Source organism: Polypterus senegalus, chromosome 1 (genome assembly GCF_016835505.1).
Source record: "Polypterus senegalus isolate Bchr_013 chromosome 1, ASM1683550v1, whole genome shotgun sequence".
Lineage (NCBI taxonomy): Eukaryota > Metazoa > Chordata > Cladistia > Polypteriformes > Polypteridae > Polypterus > Polypterus senegalus.
The window spans coordinates 169,190,910-169,212,725 of NC_053154.1; the positions used below are offsets into that span (position 1 = coordinate 169,190,910).

The following is a 21,816-nucleotide window of genomic DNA, read 5'->3' on the forward strand; positions in this document are numbered from 1 at the left end:
TATTTAAAAAAATAGAGAGAAATAAATATGGAATTATAGATTTTTACACAATTCAGTAGAACAATTTCAAGATTTTTCAATAACTCCAACAATGTAGCAAATATATACAAGGGTAAGTCAAAACGTAAAGGCAATTTTAATATTTTGTAGTAACTGCAATGGATAGAAGCTGATGCAATACAGCACATGCACAATGGCTTATGGGGTAGTTCAGACATGCACTGCATTCTGCCATTAGCCTAGCCGAACCCAAGGTCAAATGAACATGGACGCTCTGTCACAGGATCACACCATTGTTGAACAACACAATGCGGTGAGATTTCTTTGGGCAGATGGCGTGAAATGTGCTGAAATTCACTGAAGGATGTTGGGTCAGTATGGAAGTGAAAACGGCATGACTCAACAAAAAGTTAATGAATGGGTAGAAAGGTTTAAAATTAAAGAACAAGTGCACCTAATGAAGCCCTGTCTGGTCCACCATCAACATTGTGCACACAGTCCCATATCAACAAGAAAAATACCTGCTGCTGTTGCACATTTGGTTATCAGCTATGAATCTGCACATGCCATAGTCTGTGATGACTTGAGCACCATAAAGTTTGTACAAGTTGGGTACCCAAACAGCCTACTGATCTGCACAAGCAATAGCATGGGGTGGTTGCGACCCAGTTCTTGAAACATTATGACCAAGAGTGTTTTCAAGTGGATTGTCACAGGAAATGAGACATGGGTATTGTTTCCTGGATTATAGTGATGGCCCCATCTTATTAAGTAAATAAGATCATGATGACCACCTTTTGGCACATGAAGAGTGCTATTCTGGTACATTTTGAGAAGCATGGAGAATCAGTGACCAGTGCAACGTACTGAGCTGTGCTTATTGAGAAACTGAAGCCTGAAATTTGCAGGAAAAGGACAGGAAGGTGTCGAAATCAGTCTTGCTATTCTGTGACAATGTACATTGCCATGCAGCGGCTGCAAGGGTGGAGGCAATTCAAAAGTGGCAGTATGAACATCTTCCACAACCCCCCAAAATTACAGCCACTTAAAGAGGCTGTACACAGTTGCAGGTTAACCTTGTATGATGAGGTTAAGGAAGCAGTGCCGACCCAGATTTGGGAGCAGTTGAAAAGATGCTTTTTCTATGGAATGAAGAAGTTAGTGGAATGATACAAGAAGTGCATCGACCTGTAGGGAGACTATGTGGAGAAGTGATATAACTGTTATGTTTATTTACTCACAGTTCCTAGTAATAAATGGTAAGTTGCCTTTACTTTTTGATTCTCTCTTGTAAGTGTACCAAATACTTGTACAGTGTACCAAATACCAAAATATAAATACAGGCATACACAGCTTAATATCTATGATTTGTTCTGTGAAATAGGATGTGGTGTGGTTTGGACATTGTGCAAGTACCATATTATGTACAATGCTGTACCTGTTTTGATTAAATACCGAGATATCCCTACAATGCTCCAGTGTTGTGTGATTTTGGTACTGCTGTCTACAAGTCAAAGTATACACTGTTAACTTTTATTTGTAAGTAGGGAAAGTTCACATTAAAAAACTTGATACTGTTTTGTTGAATTACTTGAAAATCCATAATTATGTATGTAAATACCTTCAAAATATGAAATTAGCTATTTTTATGTTATGTATGCAGAATTGCACAAAATGTGTTCGGTATTATTGGAATATATTCATAGGTCTAGAATTCAGAAAGAAACTCGGACACAGAGGTAGGCATCTGTTAAAATATGTTCGATAAACATTTGTTACGATACAATGACATCTTTGATATTTTATTAACCTGCTTCCTGAAAGTGGTAACAGAAAAACAATTGTGCTACATTTGGCTGAGAAATCAATAATTATATTTTAAGGAGCTGCTGCAGCGGCTGTGATGTCCAGCACAAAAATGACCACAGTTTTGCGACCAGCTTCTGGACCCAGTCCTGGTACAGGTCAAGGAGCAGTGCAGCACATTATCCATCAACCTATTCAGGTAACACCATAGTCTTACCAGTTTATTTTAAAAGAAATATATAAACATGTACATTTCTGGATACCTTGTTTTTGCTTGTGTCTTAATTCACTGTGCCTACATTTTTGTTCTAGTCTCGTCCAACAGTAACAACATCTACTGTTGTTCCACCTGCTGTTGTAGCCACAGTATCGGCGACAAGAGCCCAGTCACCAGTCATAACCACAGCAGCAGCAGCTCATGCTGTGGATGCAGTGCATGGGTAAGGAATGTGCCTTTTATTGTGTTCAGATTTGTTAGATGTTTTAATATTCAGTGTATGCCAAAATATACGTATTAAATTCATTATTTTACTGCACTGTGTTTGGCAGTGCACAATCAAGTAAGTAGAAACCCTCCTAGGAAAGAGAATGAAATTCTCAGATTTATACTTGCATTTTCCTTATTATGGTTAAAACCTCCAGGTGGAGCACTACTCATTATTTATGAATAGCATTTTTCTGTGTTTGGTCTACAGCCATAATCGCACATTCAGTTTATGCCAGGAATTTACTGATAATTGTTAGGATAGGTTATGTTTAAAGGAATGCTTGAACTAATATTTGAAGAAAACTGAATTTGCAGTTTTCCAAGATGGCAACATTACTACTGTCTGTCTTGGACATGCTTTTTAAGAAAAGTTGATGGTTAAGTCATTGGTGAGCGCTACATGCTTGTGCCTCCAGATTCTTGGATTCTTATACTGGCTCAATAAATGCACAGGTTAGGTTAATAGAGATTAAATGGCACCTAGGAGACTATGTGCAAGTGTGTCCTTATTCTGATGTCCCTACCAATGTTGATTTCCATCACTCAATATATTAAGGCTGCACTATGATTCCGTACAACCCTGTGAATACATTTTGGTTAAGCAAGCAATGAAATTGTGCTTTAGTTTTCTGCATTAAATGTAATAATTGAGTTGCTTTATTTCCTCTTATTTAATCTCTAGTTCTTCTTGGACTTTCAAAAATACTTGAAAGTAATGTGTTTAGTGTGTACGTTATCCACTCCACAGACTAGAGTGCTTGATTCCATACACTTTTGCAGGCCCTTGTGTACTAATCACAAATTTTCAAAGCTTATACTTATCTTGTAAAGAGCCAAAAGTAGGATTTAATATTGATTTAAAAGTAATGTGTTAAAATATCTGTTTCTTTCATTTGTAGGAGTGAATTCTGCCACTCAAACTATCATTATGTATAGTGCTTTGGCTTGTAGTTAACAGTAATGTAATGATTTAACCTGTTTATTGTTGAGAGTTTTATTTGTGTTTAACTTTTACTATAAAACATTGTGTGGTCTGAAATTTGCTGATTAAAATCGCAAGAGGCAAGTGGTGCTGGTCATGTGTTTTTGTCCCGCTCATTATCCCCCCCCCCCATCGCCCCACCAACCAATGTCCACATCATTGAAGTTTTTCTTTTACATGGTTTCAGTAGCACTGAACAACAGAGTGGGGCCAGGAATGTGTGTTTATTTTGTTAAACAGGCTTGCTATCCTCATTTCTACCCAGGTAGGGTAAGGATACACAGCTTTTAGCCAAATATAAATTTTACTTTCCAGGCGCTCTGCACTCACCATCCATCCTCCTCCAGCACCTATCAGCATTCAGCAAAGGCAGCCACAACCCCGGGATGCAGCCACTCGTATTACCCTGCCTACACATTCAGCTATTGGCACCCAGAAAGCACAGCTCCCCACAATGCCACAGGTAAAAAAAATCTTTCTGCCATGCTATGTAATTGGCAACATCTAGCTTTGTTATGTTGGCCAAAGTGGAGGTATGTGAGGTATTCAGTTTTCTTAAGAATTGTATAATTCTTCAGTTTAGTTATTTATATTGCAACGGAGTGGAAATGCAAGACTGTTTATGAATCAGAAATGGACTCTGTTGTTGTTTTTGAAGGTGGCCTTAAGCATTTGTAATTGCGGCATAAAAAAATAAGTTCTATGCTGCAAGAATGATTTAGAAATCATTCATGCAACCTTTGTTGAATACTCTTCTAGGGAAAGGGCTTCAATGTCCTAGTTTTCATGAGTCTGTAAATAAGCAAGGTTTGTAAATAGTGAATTTGCATTTAAATTTGCTTATACAGTAAGTGGTTGGTTGACTGCACTGTTGGCCCCAAATTAAATTGGTTGATAATATTCCAAAAAGTTCTAAAGTACAAAATTTAGCAAAGTATTACATGCACTTTATGGTAGTTGTATAGTAACATTGACTGGGTTAATAAAATGTCGCATTTGCTTTTAATGTCATTTCAGTTTTTAACATGAGCAAAAATGGAAATGTCCGGTTCTGAGAAAACAACATAGTAATCACAACATTTTGTGGATTATTTTAAAGACTTACAGCTTTTTTTATAGCAGTTGCATTGTCATTTCAATAGTATCATACTAACTTCGTCATATTTGTATCATTCCTCAACAGAAGTCTCCCTATAGTGCTCTGGTCTCTGCTACAGTTGCCCCAATTTTAGCCACCAACAGTGTCCCATCTCCCACAACAGCAGGTACTGGAAATTTACATGTCCTTGTATTGCCTTTATAATAATATCCACCTATTTGGTTGTCTTTTAATAGCTCATATCTGTATCTTACCTCTCTATCTGTATAGATTTAATTATTAGGTTGGATATGGACATTGGTATTGCTGACCCAGGGCATCTGTCACTTGTTCCTTCTTTCCTTAAAAAGTAAACATTAAAAAGCCGTGGACTAATGAGGCTGTGCTAGACTTGGGTAGTTACTTGGGTAGGCTGAGTGACAGAGACATCTTCCTTTGCAAGTAATATATGTCTTTACATTTGCCTTTTGGGGTGTGTGTGTGTGTGTGTGTGTTTTTTTATTTATTTATTTATTTAATATATAAACAGCATGACCTGCCTGGAAAATTGTGCTGGGCCAGTTAGATGTTAAATTGTCCATAACCATCTAATAAATACAAAGTAGAAGGCATATTTGGACCTCTACATATCAAAAGCAAAGGATAGATACCCCATGGCTAACCTGGGAAATCAAGTAACTAAATGCTATAACCACAAAGGCATTGGTTATAAGTTCTGCACCTCCTAATATATAATATTATACTTCTGATAGTGGAAAAATTGTTTTATGTAAAGTATTGTCAACTGGTATTAGCCTGTCACCCGAGAGTAAAGGGCAAATGTACTTGTGGGTTGAAGTACATGTCTTTTGTTTTTTGTTTCCCAACAATATGTAAGGGTAAATGAAATAAACACCCCAGCTCTTTATATACCCACAATAGTTAACTTTGCTATACTTAATTAACACACCTCCTTACTAGCACAGTTATTTAAACTAAAGATAATGTGCATCTTTCTGTTAAACAAATGTATCATTATCATTTAAAACGTTTTACATCGTTTATTTCTTATGCCAAGGCTGTAATGTATTCAGTAGATGGCAGCTTTCTAGTAGGATGTGTTGCACAGCACAGCTTCTAAGGAAAACATATTTGAACCTTAGCTTGGGCAGTTTCAGATTTTTGAAAGTAGCTTTTTAATTTTATTTTCAAAAAACAGAACTTTGCAATGGCATACTACTTCATCAGATCAATAACATCAAACTAGAACACAATTTACAGATATGCAGAAATATGACATCTAATGATTAATGTTAATAAATCTAAAGTTTTAAACTTAGAACCAGAAATGATATGGTAGTGGCCTTGGATTAAATGTACCATTCATGACAAACGGTGTACTGTAGTAGATAGACATGTGATTATAATCTCTAATGAGACTTGGGGTTATACAGCAACCTTTGCAGTGCAATTTACATTTACATTTATTTGCATGGTGGATGCTTTCATCCAAAGCGATGTACAAAAGAAGTAAACATAGTCGAGTAACATTAGGCTAAGGCATTTTTCTTCAGCAAGTGTAGTAGGACAGGTAACATAAGGTTGATTGTCACAAGTGACAAAGATGTAACTAACAAATATGCAATCGTGGATTGTAATCAATAAAACAATTAAACCTGGTCTAACAACAAATTAACAATTTAAAATATCACAGAGCAAAGTACCCCCAATCAATTAGATATTTGCAGAGCTGATGAGTTTTCAATTGCTTCTTAAATACACTAAGGGAGTCAGCAGTACGGATGGAGGTGGGTAACTTATTCCACCAGCTAGGCACTGCATAGGGGAAGAGTCTGGATTGAGACTTCAAGAGAATTGAGAATTGGATTGAGAATTCAAGATACTGTAGGTTGCTTAAACTGAGTAATACACTTGTGAAGCTAAAATAAAAGATGTTACTGTGCTTAACATTATCTAGAAAAGTGCTTCCAGAGTATGTCTAGGAGAGCTGTGAAGAAAGATAGGAGGACCTATCAATTTAGGGGCAAACATAAATTAAAATGTGATGTGACTAAATTTCAATTTATAAAAGGGCAAGTAATGTCAATCTAAGATGTCACATTAAAATATTTATTCAGTAAGGATGTTGGACACATTTAAAACTGGGTTAGGAATCAGTTTTGCATAAATGATTAGTATCTTTTACTTGAAGATCAGTAGATACACAAAGTTACCAAGTAGGATGGAGGAAATGCAGTAGTGCTTTAGTGACATTCAGATTTCAATTTGGAGCTTTTTGGAACTCTTAATAGGAAACAGTGGTTATGCTGGGTTGAATGATCTACTCTCATCAAAGGTTTCTTAATGCAGGTCCTCCATGTTCTGCTCAGTGAACTGTAGTCACCTTGCTTTTAACTTCACTCTGTTGCAGGCTCTGTTGTGCACACGCAAGCCACCACCAGCACTATCGTTACAATGACGATGCCATCTCATTCTTCACACGCTACTTCAGTTACAACCTCTGCTATTCCAGTGGGTAAGTAAAAAGCAGTGCTTTTCCAAATGAATAAATCCTTTATCCTTTTTTTGACTTGGATATTTCAGTTCCTGAATTCATACTTGCAAATTAAAACAGGCTTTAATAAAAGTTTCCTTTGATGGTCTAACTTTGGTCTGTATTACATCAATACACTGGTGTTTTAAGCTATTGAGAAGCTAGTCAACAGTTATGTAACGGAGAGAAGAAATTTTCTCATCTGTGACTGCTGCTTGGCTTCCTCTTTGCACTTAGCACTTTTACCTGATGGAGTGCCAGAAATGGTAGAGCCCACAAGTCCACTTTTGCACTTTCCAGAACAAACTAAGCTTATGATGAACAGGCTGATAGTATGCACGGAACAAAAGTTGAATGAAACTGTAGAGATTGTGGCGCGCACAATTGTTATCTCTGTTTAGTGCTTCACATTTATTCTTTTTCCAAAGGCAAGATACATTTTCTGTAGGAGATGTAACCAGCCTAGTTGGAGGGGAAAAACAGATTGTATTAATCTTAAAATATCATATCGTACTTAGTGACGATGATCTGTATAAAGTGACACTATAAACATAATTGAAATAGTATATTGACTTGTCTACTATTTGTTCAAAATAAAAGACTCAAACCAAGTTACGAAAGCAAAATAATCACAGTTTTATGTTTTATTTTTATATTGCCAATTAGTTGTCAAGTTGCCTTCTACTATGTCAATCACCAGTTAAGTTTGATTTGTTTGCCACTCCCATATGTTTTACATATGTTACCATTCTGGACATGGTGGCATTGGGAAATGACTGTAATCATGCTGAGCACTATACTTAAGCCAGAAACATAGGTCTGCCAGTTAACATCACAACATCAGCATTACAGAATAGAATGCCAGTGTTGGATTGGTTATTATGTAATACGGGCAATAAGATACATTCTGTGTAAATTCATGTGCAACCACACATGCTGTTGTATTCACATGTTTGGCACCTGTTTGCCATATCATTTTAAAACATTTGCATTCTTGCAATGGTGATCTTGGGCAATAAGGTCAGGAGTAAAAGTGTGTTTGTTTTTTTTTTTTTTTTCTGCTACATAGTAGATTATAGGGCGGCACGGTGGCGCAGTGGTAGCGCTGCTGCCTCGCAGTTAGGAGACCTGGGTTCGCTTCCCGGGTCTTCCCTGCGTGGAGTTTGCATGTTCTCCCCGTGTCTGCGTGGGTTTCCTCCCACAATCCAAAGACATGCAGGTTAGGTGGATTGGCGATTCTAAATTGGCCCTAGTGTGTGCTTGGTGTGTGGGTGTGTTTGTGTGTGTCCTGCGGTGGGTTGGCACCCTGCCCTGGATTGGTTCCTGCCTTGTGCCCTGTGTTGGCTGGGATTGGCTCCAGCAGACCCCCGTGACCCTGTATTCGGATTCAGCGGGTTAGAAAATGGATGGATGGATAGTAGATTATAGCATTATGACAGCAAATTGAAAATTGTTTGAATTTAAGTGCTTTATTGTGTGTGCTGTTCCTGTTGTAAATTTTAATTAAATCATTTAAATGTATAGTTTTTATAAAATGTTATTTCTTTTACAAGTATATAGGTTGTATATATTTGTTCTGGGCAGCACAATGGTGCAGTGGTTAACTCTTGTGCCTTACAGGAGCAGTGTTCCAGGTTTGTATCTTGTGCTCTTATCACTGCCTGTATGGATTTTGGTTAGTGAAGGATGCCGTTTACCTTGCTTCATTACTTTTGAAGTTCATAGTAACATGACAAATACTAGAGATAGACAAGTCAGTATGTTTCTCAGCTAGTGAAACATGCTGGGTAGTGGTAGATTAGGGGTGTCATTCCGGCAGTCGTATCCATTCATGATATCCATGATAAAGGGGTTTCCTGTGGCTTTGTATAAGGAAATGTCCATACTTCACAGGCAGTGTTGCAGTTTGAGAAAAATACTGCATGCAGATTTGATATTAGGTATGGGCATTGTCAAATAAAAATACCGTCTAGTATTGTATATAAAAGGATCCAAATCCTTCATCTTTTCCCATGGCTTTGTATTAAAAGCAGGAAGGCTTTCTTTTATTGCAATGCAAGCTCTTTTTTTACCTTTGTTTCCGATTTATGAATGTTGGAAGCATTGAGACAGTGAGTTGTTTCTCCCAAGAATTTTTAGTGGTCTCACTTATTAAGATTCCCCATCAATAAGGTTGCTTATTTCAGTCTTAAAAGAGCTGAATTCACTGTTTGTAATGGCTCCATATTAGCAATAAGATGCAAATGACAAAGGAGTCTTCAGTTCTCCATCTAAATTGTTTCCATTTACACCATTGTGGATTGATCATGCACTTTTTGGTTTAATAAAACACTCAACAAAACATTGCATGTATTTTAAAAAGTCACTCTTTTAAAATTGAACTTGTGCAAAGATTATATCCTAAAAATGAATTTTAGGCAAACATTTGCATATGTCTTCAATCTGGTATATTTTTGTAAATTTGTTAAATTTTCCATTTAAAAGCTAAGATGAGGGAATTTTTAAAATACTAACACTTGTTTCAGATAGTGAAATGACACGCGGTGCAGCATTTTGCTGTATTCAATTTAGATCATGATCATGTACATAGATGTTACAGGAACACATTAAGCATTTTCACTGTCTAATTTATGGCCATAAAAAACTTAATTGATTCTGGAGATTTTAAAGATGGAAATGTGGATAAGAGATTGTAGATTTGTAATTCTTTGTAAGAAGTGCCAAGAAATACAAATACATTTTTCATCATTTCTAAATTGTATAAAATGTATCATTGTCTTTATCATTGTCCTTCATCTTCAGCAAAAGTGGTCCCACAGCCGTCCTCCAGAATACAACCGGATTATCCAGGAGAAAGAAGCAACCTAATTTCCATTTCTGGTCATCGGTCTTCCCCAAATCCTGTTCCTATGGAAGCCAGAAGTGATAATAGGTAAGTTGCACTCCTTACAGTGTGTATGTACGTTTGAATTGTTGGCAGAAGCAGGGTTGGTTCTTTTTTTTTTTTTTTTTTATTTATTTATTTATTTTACTTATCAAATATTTTACTTTACTGGTTAGTCCAGATTATTTTAAGGTTAAAAAATCACAAGCATGCTGAAGAGAAAATAATGCATTAATAAAACAACAAAATTGCACTTTATCAAAATAAAAATAGATTTTTATTGCAAATAAATATTTTAATTATTACTGATAAAAATCCATCCATTCATTTTCTGTCCTATGTAATCCAATTTAATAAACACAACATCAAATTCTACGATGGTAATTAATTAGTGCATGAAACAATAAGGCCAAGCTTTGTCTGCAATATGCATATTTAAAAGTCTATTCTTCCCTAGATTTTTATGAAAAGCCAAATTATTTTAAGTGTTTGATGTAATCATGTACAGGGCCTTTGGTACAGAAATCTTTGCAGCAGCCAGTAGTGTGCGTGTGTGTATTTTATTAGGCATATACCAATAAAAAGAGAGGAAAAAAAACAACTTGGAACTTGTCCTCCGTATATCAGTCATGTATTGAGATTTAAAAAATTTGCAGTACTGTTCCCTATTTGCCCACCCCACACACAGAGTAACGAATAACTGAAATGACCTTACAACAGCTAAATAAGTATATGTAATGTAACCAGCTAATAATCTTGAAAACTGCATCATGTCTGCCTTTAATACAGGCATTGGAGTCCCTACCACTTTTGTTTATTTTAGCCGTCATTCCTAATACTTTTAACATTTCTTCACTTAATATTTTAGAATCATGACAAACCCTTTTAGTATATAGAATTTGGTGTATAGAGTTTTGAGTGGGAAAGAATGCAAGTCATCACAGTTTATATTTATGTAGTTGTTGTTACTTGTGTTCATTTTGCAGTGGAAGTGTTTTTTTTTTTTGCGAAAGTTGTATAGTCCTTTCTTTTTCTTTCTTGTGTTTTGAGGTGAGTCTCAGTGCCATCTTGTTACATCCTTAATACTGACCCTTCTGTGTGTGTGTTTATGATTTTTATTTTATTTTTGTTCCGTTTCTCTTTTTAGGCAGTCTGTGCCAGTGCAGTTCTTGCACTACTTGCCTACATATCCACCATATGCATACACATCAGTCACCAGCTCTGTTTCTACCATGCGCCAGTATCCAGGTAAGAATGTTCTCAATGAAATTGGATGTAACCTAAACATTAGGACTGGCATCACTGGGCTTCAGCTCTAAACCTCCAAAAGACCTCTTTTATTGTTACCCAGTGTTTAGCTCATGTGCTTCTCTTAAGATGTGAAACTTTCAGTGAGCATCAATAGCTTTTTCTCTAATTATACCCAAAATAGTTTTCTAGGATGTGGTATTTACCAAAGATAATCAAAAGAAAAGATAAATCACATACTTGTGCCAGGTGCATTTAGGGTAGTAGTATCTGAAATTATTGGAAGGAAAATTTTTCAATTTTGCCTACGTATTTAATCAACACTTTTGTCCTGCTAGTCTAATTTTATTGACTGCATAAATACTTAAAATGAATTTTTTTTTCTAATTTATTGATCTTGCTTAAATTGAAATATAATAGATGGCATACTCAAGTAGCCACTTCTTTGCTTTCTATTTTGAATCATTGTATTTTAATGTAGCATTTTAATTTATTTCCAGTTTCTGCTCAGGCTCCCAGTTCAGCAATATCTGCACAGCCTGGTGTTGGTGTAGCTTCTACTGTTCATCTCAGCCCCATGCAGCTTATGACAGTTGAAGCATCTCACCGTATCGGACTTCAGACAGCTCCAGTTGGAACACAAGGAATCCAGCCAGCCCAGATGAACACACCTGGCATGCAGCCCACTCCCCTTGGGACCCAGGGATTACACCCAGCTGCACCAATGGGAACACCGGGTATCCAGCCAGCTTCCCTTGGCTCACAGCAGCAGAATGAGTCTAAAACATCTGGTAATTCAGTCTAATGTAGAATAAGAGGCACATTAAAATGTGTCTCTAGTGAATTTGAGTAATGTTTTTTTTATTTTAGCATTCATATGATGTAACTCCTGTTAAGTCAAACTCTTTGTCATTTGATTGCTAAGGATGAAGTTGTTTTTCCTTATCTCCACTGGAGAGTTGCTATATCTAAAATCCTGTGACACAAGAGTAATGGCCAGATTAAAAAATTCTAATTGATTTTTTTTTACAGCCTCATATGCTTTCAAAGTTGCTTTTTCAGTCTGAAAATTAATGAGAATCTCTAGATAAACATTTTGAGCAACCTTGCTAGATTGAGGTTTGCCAGCAGTTAGTCAATTTGTTGCATTAATGCAGAGGCAGGTAAATGAAATAACATCATCTAAAGTTATACCATGAGTCAATATTGGAAGTCAAAGAGGCTTTTGCTGGGTCTGTTGAAAAAGGTTTATATTTAGCTGTACACAATGATCAAAGCCCACCTGGTAGACATGTTTTGTTTAGCCTTGTTTTTGTGTTAAGTAAATCAAATATATGCATTTCCCTGTGTCAAGCGATTACAATTTTTTTTTTAAGGAGAGAAAACAAAAAAAAAATTTTTTTTTTGTCATAGTGGTTCTGACTGATTGTCCGACATTAGTGGCCAATCCCATCAGCAACACGTTCAGCCCCACGCCAGCTGCCACCACAGTAGTACAGACTCCTCCCCAGAATATTGGTGCCAACACCCCAACGCTTGTGTCATCTCCACGGCCCAGCATTCTCCGTAAGAAACCAACCAGTGAAGGGTAAGTATAACATCTGGGTAAAAAGCCAAACACCATTTGCTTCTGTGGATATCTTTTTTTTTTTTTCATGGAGTTTAATCTTGCCAAAATAATTATCTCTCAAGATAAATGATGTCACTTTGAATTAAAATAGGTTTTAGTCTGAAAATTATCTGTTTTCTTAACACTATAATTACCAGAGTCTACGAAAAAACTCGTAGATCCGTCCCACCTTAAATCGCTTCTTAAAACAGTTCTTACCTTTCCGCCAGCCTCCTTTGTCCTGTAAATGTGCCGATAAAACCAAACTGCAAGAAGCCGGCTATTCCATCCCCCCACCGTGCACGAACTTCTCCCAGCTCATGCCTCGATTATCTGGGAGTGAAGTGGAGTTTTAGAGTGGAAATAATAGATTGTTATTTGGAACACACACATTTCATGTGTGTTCCGTTTCTACAGTAATCTGTGTAAACACAATGTTAAAACAGAAACTTTTTCATATTTTAGTAATGAATCTTACAAAATGTAGGCATAAACTATAAAATGTGTGAAGCCTGAAGGCCAAAGATCAAATAAACACTTTCATAAAAGGTTCAAGACTTTTACAACCACTTCCGTAGCGTACGGGTCACATTTCGACACTTACAGCGCAGCAGACTTGGTGTACTTCAAGAAATCCGAGTTCGATTCCCTACTGAGGAGAAAATGTATTTATTTTTAACCTTCACCGTTCTGCCTGCCTGAACTCCCTGTCTATCTATATAGTAATAACAGTAATTTTATTATTATATAGCAGCTTCCCCGTCTGCCTATCATATAGTGCCTTTCCTTCTTATCTGTCTATATATCTATCCCCTTAGCTGTTTTTTTTTATATCTCTATTATACCGTGCCTTCCCTGTTTATTTATATATCTAGTGCCTTCTCTGCCTGTCTGATTGCATATAGCGTTGAACTTACTGCTCTGTACTATTCTGTTCTCTGCATTTCCTGGAGTACAAAAGAAATGCCACCATACAGCAACATGTGCGAACTGGCAAGATCAGGGATAAAAACACACGGTCACTGATTACAAACCGCAAGATGAATGAAAGAGACAATATATGTAAAAACATCATTGCACTAATGCAATATTATTTGAAAACTAACCGCGTCAGATCGGGTTTGAATAAGCGCCCGATCTGACGCTGTCCGTTTTCAAATAATATTGCATGTACTGTACTATTTTAGAATAAAAACATACAGCTTGTAAGAGCCAGTGTAAATGCATGATAATTGTAAAGGTTAGCTTTTTTTTTTTTTTAAAATTCAGTTCCATTCTCTGTCGCGTTCACGATCCCCCGATCTGACACTGCTGTTTTCACATAAAGACGCCCTGTAACTCAAATGTGATTTATTTGGAGACGTGCTATAGCTCGAATGTTATTTATATAGGGAAGAAAGTACAGTGTCAGGTGCTCATTCAGTGTAATAGGAACAATAGCACAGAGAGATGTGTACACTGCAACAAGTACACATGTCGTAAATGTAGGAAGGGTGTGTGGGAATTGTTAATATTTGAATGTGATGATTTTATATAGCACAGATTGGAAATCGGCAGTTCTTAGCATTGCACCACGCAAGCTGTCGTATCAACCACCTACTGTAACTTGCTTTATTTTTTCTTCATTTATAGTCTAGAATAAAAGTGCACTTGTTTTGTTATAAAGTACTTGTACACCAACATATGTTCCTGTGTTTGAGCAACACGGGCATGCTCAAAAAATAGACAAGTAATGCCACGAAAAGTGCACGCAGGCACTTCCGATTCGCAAGCATTGGTATGAGAATACAGTCACACGTACGCTGCAGAGCTATAGCGCGTCTTTATGTGAAAACAGCAGTGTCGGATCGGGAGGGTGGGGTAGGGAAGGATCCTGAACACGACTGAGAGAATGAAAAGTGAATAAAAAAAAAAAAAACTAAAAAAAAACTAACCTTTTCAAGTATCATAAATTGCACTGGGTGTTACACACTGAAATCAAATGTATGTTTTTATTCTAAAATACTAAGAATAAGAGCAGTTTACTTCTCAAAACTGAGTCGTGCAGGATCGAACTCGTGACCTTTTGATTACTAGTCAGCAGCTGATACCATTATGCTACCATGGCAGTTGTATTAAGTATGTGTCAATGTGGCATCCCAAGGCGGCTTTTTTTTCTGCAGTCATATTTTTGAATAAAAGCATACTTGTTATGTCATATTTGTACCTTTTGTGAAAGTGTTTCTTTGATATTTGGACTTCAGGCTTCATACATTATATAGTTTATGCCTACATCTTGTCATTCACTACTACAATATGAAAAACGTTTCTGTTTTTAAAATGTGTTTACACGGATTACTGTAGAAACGGAACACACGTGAAATGCGTGTATTCCAAATAACAATCTATTATTTCCACTCTAAAACTCCACTTCACTCCCAGTTAATCAATCAAGGCATGAGCTGGGAGAAGTCTGTGCACGTTCTAAGACGGTGGGGGATGGAATAGCCGGCTACTTGCAGCTTTTCTTTTATCAGCACATTTAGATTAACAAAAGACGCTGGCGGAGAGGTGAGAACGGTTTTAAGAAGCGATTTAAGGTGGGGCGGATTTACGAGTTTTTCATAGGCTCTGGTAATTCTATTGTTTAAATTTTGTTTTAAATACCTTTGTTGGTGCTTGATGCAGGACAAAGTTTCCTATTAAATGGTGATTGATCCATGAACCATTAATGTCTGGTCCACTGTACACATGGACTTTATGGGTTAGCATTAAATTTAGAGAAGCCCTTGGCCTAATGATTTGCTGTGTTTGTAAATAACTTTTTAAATAAAAAAAATTAGGGATGGTCCAGTCAGGGTTTTAAGGCATATACCAATTAATGATTTCATGTTACTTGATTGGCCGATTCAGTTGTTTTTTTTTGTTTATCTAAATTGTGTTTCTATAATTAAACTATGGACTGCTTGTGTTAACTGTTCATTTTGTATTAAGAAGATTAAATTCTGTAGGCTAATTTGCAGTGATCATAAAAATACTAAAATGAAAAAAATGTTCTTACTAATAATGTCCATACTAGTAAAATTTGAAAGGAAAAAAAAAAAAATATTCATATGGTATAAAAGAAAATAAAATGCTTCTCATAATTATAAGCTGTCATATTATTTATTTTTTTTTCTGTAATGTAACTATCTGAACTATATATATACACACACACACACACTGCATCCGGAAATTATTCACAGCGCATCACTTTTTCCACATTTTATGTTACAGGCTTATTCCAAAATGGATTAAATTAATTTTTTTCCTCAGAATTCTACACACAACACCCCATAATGACAACGTGAAAAAAGTTTACTTGAGGTTTTTGCAAATTTATTAAAAATTAAAAAATTGACAAATCACATGTACATAAGTATTCACAGCCTTTGCTCAATACTTTGTTGATGCACCTTTGGCAGCAATTACAGCCTCAAGTCTTTTTGAATATGATGCCACAAGCTTGGCACACCTATCCTTGGCCAATTTCGCCCATTCCTCTTTGCAGCACCTCTCGCTCCATCAGGTTGGATGGGAAGCGTCGGTGCACAGCCATTTTAAGATCTCTCCAGAGATGTTCAATCGGATTCAAGTCTGGGCTCTGGCTGGGCCACTCAAGGACATTCACAGAGTTGTCCTGAAGCCACTCCTTTGATATCTTGGCTGTGTGCTTAGGGTCGTTGTCCTGCTGAAAGTTGAACTGTCGCCCCAGTCTGAGGTCAAGAGTGCTCTGGAGCAGGTTTTCATCCAAGATGTCACTGTATATTGCTGCAGTCATCTTTCCCTTTATCCTGACTAGTCTCCCAGTTCCTGCCACTGAAAAACATGCCCACAGCATGATGCTGCCACCACCATGTTTCACTGTAGGGATGGTATTGGCCTGGTGATGAGCGGTGCCTGGCATTCACACCAAAGAGTTCAATCTTTGTCTCATCAGACCAGAGAATTTTGTTTCTCATGGTCTGAGAGTCCTTTAGGTGCCTTTTGGCAAACTCCAGGCGGGCTGCCATGTGCCTTTTACTAAGGAGTGACTTCCGTCTGGCCACTCTACCATACAGGCCTGACTGGTGGATTGCTGCAGAGATGGTTGTCCTTCTGGAAGGTTCTCCTCTCTCCACAGAGGAGCTCTGACAGAGTGACCATCGGGTTCTTGGTCACCTCCCTGACTAAGGCCCTTTTCCCCTGATCGCTTAGTTTAGATGGCCGGCCAGCTCTAGGAAGAGTCCTTGTGGTTTCGAACTTCTTCCACTTACGGATAATGGAGGCCACTGTGCTCATTGGGACCTTCAAAGCAGCAGAATTTTTTCTGTAACCTTCTCCAGATTTGTGCCTCGAGATAATCCTGTCTCGGAGGTCTACAGACAATTCCTTTGACTTCATGCTTGGTTTGTGCTCTGACATGAACTGTCAACTGTGGGATCTTACATAGACACGTGTGTGCCTTTCCAAATCCTGTCCAATCAACTGAATTGACCACAGGTGGATTCCAATTAAGCTGTAGAAACATCTGAAGGATGATCAGGAGAAATAGGATGCACCTGAGCTCAGTTTTGAGCTTCATGGCAAAGGCTGTGAATACTTATGTACACGTGCTTTCTCAATTTTTTTTTTATTTTTAATAAATTTGCAAAAATCTCAAACTTTTTTAACATTGTCATTATGGTGTGTCGTGTGTAGAATTCTGAGGAAAAAAATGAATTTAATCTATTTTGGAATAAGGCTGTAACAACAAAATGTGGAAAAAGTGATGTGCTGTGAATACTTTCCGGATACACTGTATATAAGACACAAGACTAACAAAATGAACAGGTTTATAAGTAAAAGACACATTTTGCTGTTAAGCTAACAAGACTGTAGTTAAGTAAATAGCAATTTCAAATTTTTCTTTATCTTTTTCCAAGTGAAAATGTAAGCTGCTCCTCTTAAAATAAGTTCATTGTCCAAACATTGCGGTTTCTGTTTTAATTTAAAAAACAAAGTAAAAATGTCTGAATTCATTGAAATACCTTTTCTTGTCATTTGTCTAATTGCACAGGATGACTTCTCCAAAAACTTTTTTTTAGTTTATTAATCCATAATGTAAAAGCTAATATTCCAATTGTCTCTCACTCTCTTGTAAAACAAGCCTTGACTTGCATTGTTTAGACAACAGGAAGTTTGGAACCACAAAAAAAAAAGATGAATGCTGGCTCAATTACCGTAATAACTAAAGTAAAGAAGCACTGTAACTAAATTATCATAAAGCCTTGAAAAGCAGGGGCTGAAAAGATCACTTTTGTAATCGGCCAATTTACTGATCACCAATTGAGTCTTATTATTTTTTTTTTTTTTTGTAGTGAAAGTCATCCGATTTAGATCAGTGGCTGATCGATCAGAGCATCTCTTCAATGAGAGGTTAAAATGTATAAATAGAATTTATTTAGTGGTATGCCCATGAAGCTAGTCCCACCTTCGAATGTAATATTTAGTTATTTTAATGCGTCATTATAAATAAGAAAATAGGTAAGCTTTTATTATGGCGTAAATCTGAAATTGTTTCTTAAATATTGTATTTTACTATTTCTACAACTGTGAGTTATCTGTAAAAAGTGTCAATCTTCTGTGTTTGCAGATCTACAGCCCGGAAAAGTATCCCACCCCAGGCGGGAGAAGCAACAAGCCCTCGGTTGGACAACACAGTGCGAAGTGCTTCGTGCTCTCCAAGGCCTGCTGGGTATGTGTTCCACAAAATGTAGTTAATACAGATGAATTAAGACAATGTATGTGTTGCCCTGCAATATGTTTTTATAAAAAATACATTGTCTATCAAAAAATGTACCTTTTTAATTCAAATAATCAAAATGTGATGTGAAAGGTGAGTCCATTTGAGGAGTTCCTTTTGGTTTTTAGGAGGTAGTGGATGAGTTGGTTAAAACAGCAAATGGACATGCAATGGCAAGCAAGTCGAGTGTGCAAAGTGTCCCCTTTGTCCTTAGTTGGCGCCTTTTGGTTTCCATATTACCTTTGTATCTAACTAAATGAATGATTTGAGTCAGAATTATTGATAAACATGTTGTGGTATTAGCAAAATGTGCAAGCCCAGCAACAGGTTACAGTAAATATATTTTTTGTTATGTAGCCCATAGGTGACAAATTAGTAAATCAAATATGGAATATATGGAGGGTGACTTACCCTTCAATATAAATGTACTACGTTGCATGATATTGTTTGTTTGTGCACACTGTCTTGTCTTATTTGCACCATGTGGGCCATGAACATCATTGTTTGTCTTCTGTATAGTTTTTTACTTTGACCTTTTATACAAGCAATAAAAAAAAAAAAAAAAACTAGCTTAACTTTTTATGCAGTGGCACACCTTTTCTTAAGTAAAACATAGTTTCAGAGGTTTATATGATAAAACACAATTAACATGAACATGATACACTTGCTAATTTGTTTTATACAAATGAACTGTCACAGTAAGGCATTATAAAGATGTAGTGCCGAAAGTATGACAAGGCTCCAGTCGCGTTCTGATGAAAGGCAACTGTGTCAATGTATTCTGCCAAAATATTGGTCCTCATTAATTGTTTGGGTTTTTTTTTTGTTTTTAACACCACAAGTACCAAGCAGAAACCTGAGCTTCACATGGCCTTGGCACCACCGGTTACTGCTACTGTTGAAGCATTGTCTAGCCAGAGTGGGGAGCAGCAGTCCGCCCCACCACCACAGCATCCACCACAAGCAATACCAGCAATCCTAACTGCATCTGCAGCAGTGACGACGTCACAACCCCCTGTTGCCTTGTCCTCTCTCCCTGCAGCTATTGCTGTGGCTCCCCCTCTTCCAGTTTCAATGGCCAATGTGGTTGCCTCTTCTACCCAGTCAGTAGTAAGCAGTGGCATAGCTGCCTCCTCTGCAAGCAGCATTCTTCCAGAGATCAAAATCAAGCAGGAGGTTGAACCAACTGATACAGCACAGCCAGGAACAACAAACGGTAGGAGTTTTTCCTTTTATATGAATTTGTCTCTGGCACACAGCAAATTGAAATAAAAATAAAAAACTTTTATTTTATTTATATATATCATATATATATATATATATATATATATATATATATATATATATATATATATATATATATATATATATATATATATATATAACATATATATATCATATATATATATCATATATATATATAACATATATATATATATATATATATAAAATATACACACACACACAGGGAAAATTCCGTTACAACAAACTCCCAGGGACCTAAAAATTTTGTAAAGAAAATTTCGTTGTAGTGAGATTCTCTATTTGTTACTATAGTGCTTGCTTTAACTTGGGCCCAGGCTTAGCTTTTTTCACGTTCATTTTAATCTCCTCACACCTACAAGTTATGCTGAGAGAATTTTTCTCAGCATTTCTTTGCGATAATACACTTTCAGGGTACGAATGATGCCCAAATCCAATAGCTGAAGCACTGCTGTGCAATTGGGTGGGAAAAATTAAATGCGAACATTCTCTAAATGTGGTAGTAGGTTGTGGGCAGCACAGTTATCAATTAGGAGCCGAATCCTTTTCTTTTTCATATTGTGAGGTTTCTGAACTCTTTTGAGACACCACCCCCATTTACCCGAGAAACCCCCACCCCCCCAACACACACATTCCCCACCTAAGGGGAACGATGTGCTGAAGTGCATCCCGAAGTGCGGCGTCTTTGGAAGATTTTGTCCATTGCTGGGGCAGGGCAAAAATAGGCTCTTAGCGCTGCAGTAAAGTGACGCAGAAGCAAATCATAAAAGATTGAGGTTGCGCTATAAGTCCCTGTCTTGCACCCCAAAACACGAGGCCGAGTCTCAGTACTTTAGCAAAACCAGCTTCATTCAGCTTGAAACAGGAAAAGCACACTTACTTATTGTAGCATGATCTACCACTCTGCTATACACAGAAACAGCAGTCAGGGAGGGTCGTGGCCAGATCAGTGATCAAGTAATCCTGTTACCTGCATTTAACAATGTACCTTGCACCACCCATTGAAATCTTTTTTCTGTTTGCTTTGCTGGAGAGACGCAGCATAGCTTTGAGCCTGCTGTTGCCCTGGCAACAGATAAACAGTCTTCCATAGATGCAGAGATCGGACTTCGGGATGCTCTTAGGTGTGCTATTTGGGGGAGTTCCCAAGAGAGTTTACAGACCTCACATTTTCTTGAATGAGTGCTGAATGTGCACAAATGCTCTGTGGATGATTCATTTAGGCATTTCAAGGTCTTTTGGGCACTTCGTTATAATGAAAGTATCTGCTGAATGTACTTCGTAGTAACAAGATTTGCATCATATGGGGAAACTGTCGGTACCATTAAAATACTTTGTTGTAATGAAAATTTCGTTGTAAAGATATTCGTTGTAATGGAATTTTACCTGTGTGTGTGTATATATGTATATACACACATATATATATATATATATATATATATATACACACACATATATATATATATATATATATATATATATATATATATATATATATATATATATATATATATATATATATATATATATATAAATAAAGTGTGTGTGTGTGTATATATGTATATGTATGTGTGTTTATAGAAAAGATTCACCCCCATTGAAATATTCCCATTTTATTTGCTTTACAGCCTTAAATGAAAACGCACACAAACTAGTATTTTTTTCCAGCTTTATTTACTCAATGCAATCTATAATATCCAAGTGAAAGATATCACAGCTACAGTTCAGAATTTTAAAAAATAACAAACAAGAAATACTGAGATTAATAAAGGATCGTCCCCCTTCTAAACAATATTTGTAATCTGAATCAGGTGTAAGTAACCACCATTACCATTGCAGATAATGGTTACTGGCTTCCATGTGTGATTAGTGAAGCATAAAAACAGCTGTTCCTGGAGCATTCTTTGCTTGGTATTGCAACTGACAGCAAGCCACTTTCAAAAGATCTCAGGGATAGAATTGTGGACAGAAAAGGCAGGATTTTGATACAAAAAATGTCTAAGGCTTTATTAAACCCAAGGAGCACAGTAAAGTCCATAATAAAGAATTGGCAAGTATTTTGGTACTACTAGGACCCTCCCTGGATCCGGCCATCCCTACAAACTGGATGGAAGAGCAAGAAG

At 36.8% G+C, this 21,816-nt stretch overlaps 1 protein-coding gene across 2 annotated transcripts in view; it reads left to right on the forward strand.

Moving 5' to 3' along the window:
* sap130a (Sin3A-associated protein a) overlaps window positions 1-21,816 on the forward strand; it is a 78,042-nt gene that overhangs the window by 46,875 nt on the left and 9,351 nt on the right. For both annotated transcript variants that reach the window (XM_039762710.1, XM_039762718.1), the window contains exons 6-16: window positions 1,884-2,005; window positions 2,119-2,246; window positions 3,591-3,738; window positions 4,459-4,540; window positions 6,785-6,889; window positions 9,710-9,839; window positions 10,939-11,039; window positions 11,540-11,830; window positions 12,453-12,627; window positions 18,281-18,382; window positions 19,273-19,646. In XM_039762710.1, coding sequence (XP_039618644.1) covers window positions 1,884-2,005; window positions 2,119-2,246; window positions 3,591-3,738; window positions 4,459-4,540; window positions 6,785-6,889; window positions 9,710-9,839; window positions 10,939-11,039; window positions 11,540-11,830; window positions 12,453-12,627; window positions 18,281-18,382; window positions 19,273-19,646 — 1,758 coding nt within the window. The remainder of the gene's footprint in view (window positions 1-1,883; window positions 2,006-2,118; window positions 2,247-3,590; window positions 3,739-4,458; window positions 4,541-6,784; window positions 6,890-9,709; window positions 9,840-10,938; window positions 11,040-11,539; window positions 11,831-12,452; window positions 12,628-18,280; window positions 18,383-19,272; window positions 19,647-21,816) is intronic.